Below are 4,333 nucleotides of genomic sequence, written 5' to 3'. Positions count from 1 at the left end.
ACAGCAATTTAAAGCTGTGACCTGAGGATCGGAGTCAGGGAGCCAGGACCTGAACAGACCTAATGTTCAGATGCCAAGAAACTAATAAACTAGGGACTGTTTTTGGAAGTTTTGGGTTTGGATTTTGTCCAAAAAGCTAGCATGAAATAATGATGATCAGTAACCTTCCCTCTAAGAAGCACTAACCTAGCTGGGAGTCAAATGCCTTTATTGTAGTAGTGCCTCTACTGAACCTTTACAGATTTTGCAGCCTGATACTAAAGTCCTTTCTGAAGCAGAAAGAAAGTGCAGTACTATGGGTGCCTGCATTCCAAATGGCATCCTGTGACCTCCAGCAATACTGCTGCTCTCTATTTGATCTGTCATCCTGTGTAACCCTACCTGTGCCTTGTACTGTCCTAGACATTGGTTTCACAGATGTGTTTAAGACAGAGATGTGATATGTGTCCCCTGCTAAGCTTTCAAGCTCTGAAGATTTTTATTCTGTTGAAAAAAACCCAAACAGAACATTCTCTTCATAGATTAAGAACTAACTTCTTTAAAATTAGTCCTATTAAGATCTCCCCTAGGTCCCCCAATCTCAGTACTTTGGAGTCCAGTGCCAGATAGTATATATCTGTGTGTGCTAAACAAATCAAGCAAAAGCAGCTTTGTATCAAAATAGTTTATTAAAAACAATAAAACTTCACTGAAGCTTGCTGTCCTCGAGACAGAATTATGACATTGCAGCATTCAACACAATCATAATCCACATATAAATATAATACTATACATCTCCTGTTTGCCTTGGCCACGCTCTGCCCTCAGTCTGGCCCCATGCAGCCCTGCTGAGACAACTCAGCCCTGCATACTTTAGTTGCAGAACCTGTTCCTCTGGGAACTGAGCTATGTCCCTTCCTCACCCCACGCTGCACAGTGCTGTTACTGTCTGCAGGTTGCACAGAAACCCAGCACAGCTCATGGCAGCTCGAGGCAGTTCACAGAACCAGTGTGAACACACCGAGCGACTGAAAACAGCAACGCTGGTTGATGTTTAGGAAAGATAAATAGGCAACCAATTACTCAAGTTCCCAGCACTGCCCAACTGCAGAGAGCAGCTTGTGTTGAGAAGAAGGAAGCTCTGTTCGGACCTGCCGCGTTGCTCCTCAGCCGTGACAGAAGGGCTCCTACACGGTGCGGTTTTGTCTGATGCATGGAGTCAGTTCTCGTGGCAGCACTGGCAGAGAAGGGCACTGCCAGCAGCTGGCTGGCACACTCCTGCCATCACCCCTGAACACCTCCAAGCATCACTCTTGGCCATCAGCTCTGCACCACAGTTGGTATTAGTCCTTGCACGGTGGCAAACAGACTGAGTGCTCAGTGTCTCAGTCTTTTGGGTCAGGATGCTGCCATGAGCTGTGGCTCTGTTTTCTCACTAGCTGAGAGGCTGCTTCTTCTTCTCCATTGCTCATGTCCCCTGGGCTGCTCTGGTGATGGGTGTCTTCTTGCACAGTTCCTGATAGAACTCAGACTCCAAAAACCGTGGGTATGAGTTATTCTCCATTAAGCTGTAAACCCTCTTCTGCGCTGCACTGAAACAGGTGTGTGTGGCTTCTTGAATATTCTGTGCAATCATGTTCTTGGTTTGGAAGTCTATGTTTATCTGAAATAGAGAAAGAAGGACATTTACTTCTCAGAACTGAATTCAAGGAAGTATAATACACAATACAATTTATGAAGAGGTAAAAAAGGCAAGACCCTGTTACTACGGGGTCAAATTAATGAAGCTTTAAGAAAATTCTTCTTTTACACAAAACCCAAAGTAGTTCAGATACTTGTCTTTTCTCAGTTAAAATGGAAGTGCTCTGAAACACTGCTTGTGCCATTTTCCAGTTTGGTGAAAAGGCAGTTCGGGAGAGAGTTGCATTCAGACACAGATATCGACACTGAGGTATGTACAGTGCAGTTTGACATCTGTATCTTAACATGAGTTCAAAGAAGTAAAGGTTGCAAGAACTCACAGAATAGAGCACAAGTTTAGTCAGGTTTTCTTTACCTCTTTGGGAGCCTCCTTTTCAATGAAGTCATTGTAGATTTTTTTTGCTTTCGATGTCAGCTTCTGGGGTGACTTGGTTTTCTTGAAGTCCTCGCAGGCCAACCAGAACTCGATGTTCTCTTCACAGAACTCAGACTTCAGAAAAGCTCGGAAAGCAGCAAGACCATCTAGGGAAAGGAATAGGGGAAAGCCACTGTCAGTTAACTACTTCAGGAAGCTTGAATTTACCCACTATTCACATCTGTTTCTATGGAAATGTATTGCTGTAGGTCTGTTATTTTCAGGGATATCATGGCAATAAAAAAATGTCCCCATTTATGCATGCAAGAAAGTTAAAGCTCTAATAGCTTGGCAGGCTTCACTTTCAGTTAGCCATTTTTTAGGTAAACACAAAAAATGAAAGCCATTTCTAGTTGGTATGTTCCTTCTTGCAAAGCCTACATATACATAAAAACCCCACTTCTCTCTAGATAAGACCGCCTGTGTTAACCTTTACACTGCAGTAAATATAACTGCTGCAGAACTCTGGAATATTCTTTCAATGGAAAGGATGACTCAAGTTCAAAGAGCAAACAGTAGTACTATTTCTTAGACCTTTTGCTTTGCAGTTGAATGCTGCTTCTTGTAGAGCTAAAGTAAAGCCCTGAGATCACTGAACTTCTGTGTTGCAGAATTCTTCTCATGTTACTGGAAGACATTTGTCTTGGTTCTGCAGTGAGCTCAGGGAACAAATGCTCTTTTCACATTTGGCAAAGCCAAGCTGATATTTTTGATTTTAGCTAATGGGTTACAGAAAAAACAAATCCACTATAGTGAGGTATTCTTTGGTTTACTATTAGTTTACAATTTTTTTAAAGAACACTTCTGTGAGTTTTGGCTTTAAACTGTTCAAAGCATTTCACTTGCAAGACCAGAATCAAAGCTATTTACATAAACATGTACAATGCTGACATGGAAGGAAGCAATCTCTTACAGACATATAAACTTCACCATCCCTTTGCTCCTGAATGTTTCTTTTTGAAGACAAACTTACATTTGTTAGCAAGAAGTTCATCAAAGGCTTCTGACCACAGCTGGGCTTCTTCAGGGGACGGTCTGCAGAAAGAGAGGGAGAATATCAGACTCCACTGCTCAAGGTTTACTGGTTTTGTAGAACACCTGAGTTATTTAAACAAACTTTCTTTCTCGTAACTTACCTGAAGTAGTTGCGGTGTTTCCCTGCCTTCTTAGATTTCCTTTTATTAGAATTAGAAGAGTTCTGCAGGAAATAGCTCAGTCTTGTCTTCCAATCTTTAATGCTGCAAGAAAGAAGAGGGAGAGAAGCCTGTTAAAAATGACAGCTCTCAGAGCTCTAGGCACCAGCCAAGAGCAGCAGTAATTTTCCTGAGATGGCTTTGCCAGTTCTGTACCCAGAGTCACCCACAGCACCCCGAGGGCGAGGAAACGATTTCCCCCCACCCCTCCTTCCACTCAAACAACAGGTTCGCCCGGGAACCCGTTCGAAAGGGAGCTCCGGGCGAGGGGACTCACATCGTTCTCTTCATCCTGCCCTTCTCCGCCTCCTCCGCCTCGCTGCGGCGGCGGCCGCCCCGCTCCATGCGCCCGCCGTGCTGCACCGCCAGGAACAGCGCGCTCTGCATCGCGATCGCCACCGGCACCACCGCGGCCGCTCCAGGGCCGCCCGCACTTATAGCCCGGCGGGAGCGGGCGGGGCCCCCGCGGCACGGAGGGAGGGATGGGAGGCAGGAGGGAGGTGCTCCGGGCTGGGCTGCGGGGGGAGCGAGCGAGGGAGGGGGACAGGGCTGGATGTCTTTTCCCATTATAGGAAAGTTCGCCTCCCCCGAGGATCACGTCTTTTTTTTCCCCCTTTATTTTGTTTTTCCTTACTTCTCTTTCCCTCTTCCCCCCCTTTTTCTTTTTCTTCTTTTATTTTTTATTTTTTTTTCCTTCCTTGCTCAGCTTGCCGTGCTAACGTCTTCTTGGAACGCTTTCAGCAAAGGGCTGGCTGTCCCCTCCTTTCCATCACTCAGAAATGCACCCTGCGTTTGTGCAGGTGGGGGTTTTTTTGGTTTTGTTTCAAGGTTATTCAGATTTTGGGGTATGGTCAGCACACGGAAAAGCGTAAGGAAGGAGTTAGCTACGTTTCTTAAAAAGGAAAACGAAGTGACCCTGAGTTTGAGCATACGGTATTTTTGATGTCACCCCTCTGCTAACCCAGGCTGTCCAGCTGTTCAGTCGTCTGTTCGCACACGTGTTTTAGCTCTGTACAGTGTTGCCACCTACCAGTGAGTTGTGTAA

The 4,333-nt window shown here is 45.3% G+C and overlaps 1 protein-coding gene across 1 annotated transcript; it reads right to left on the bottom strand.

Moving 5' to 3' along the window:
* Positions 1-649: 649 nt before the first annotated feature.
* Positions 650-3,691, bottom strand: RGS2 (regulator of G protein signaling 2). The gene is made up of 5 exons (XM_027713360.2): positions 3,566-3,691; positions 3,232-3,333; positions 3,069-3,130; positions 2,036-2,202; positions 650-1,642 (listed from the first exon to the last, which is right to left on the bottom strand). The coding sequence occupies exons 1-5, from the start codon at positions 3,673-3,675 to the stop codon at positions 1,448-1,450; spliced, it is 636 nt and encodes a 211-aa protein (XP_027569161.1). The 5' UTR covers positions 3,676-3,691; the 3' UTR covers positions 650-1,447.
* Positions 3,692-4,333: the final 642 nt, after the last annotated feature.

The sequence above is a fragment of the Pipra filicauda genome, unplaced genomic scaffold, assembly GCF_003945595.2.
Source record: "Pipra filicauda isolate LSUMZ 115617 unplaced genomic scaffold, ASM394559v2 scaffold76_size2844353_pilon, whole genome shotgun sequence".
Taxonomy (NCBI): Eukaryota; Metazoa; Chordata; class Aves; order Passeriformes; family Pipridae; genus Pipra; species Pipra filicauda.
This window is presented reverse-complemented; position numbering and strand designations above follow the sequence as displayed.

Bases quoted from the DNA above. Each gene is read 5' to 3' on its own strand.
- RGS2 (XM_027713360.2), bottom strand. From the start codon at position 3,675: ATGCAGAGCGCGCTGTTCCTGGCGGTGCAGCACGGCGGGCGCATGGAG. The intron at 3,334-3,565 runs GTGAGTCCCCTC...TCTTTCTTGCAG, and splicing joins GGCAGGATGAAGAGAACGAT to CATTAAAGATTGGAAGACAA. The intron at 1,643-2,035 runs GTAAAGAAAACC...TCTCTATTTCAG, and splicing joins AAAAGGAGGCTCCCAAAGAG to ATAAACATAGACTTCCAAAC.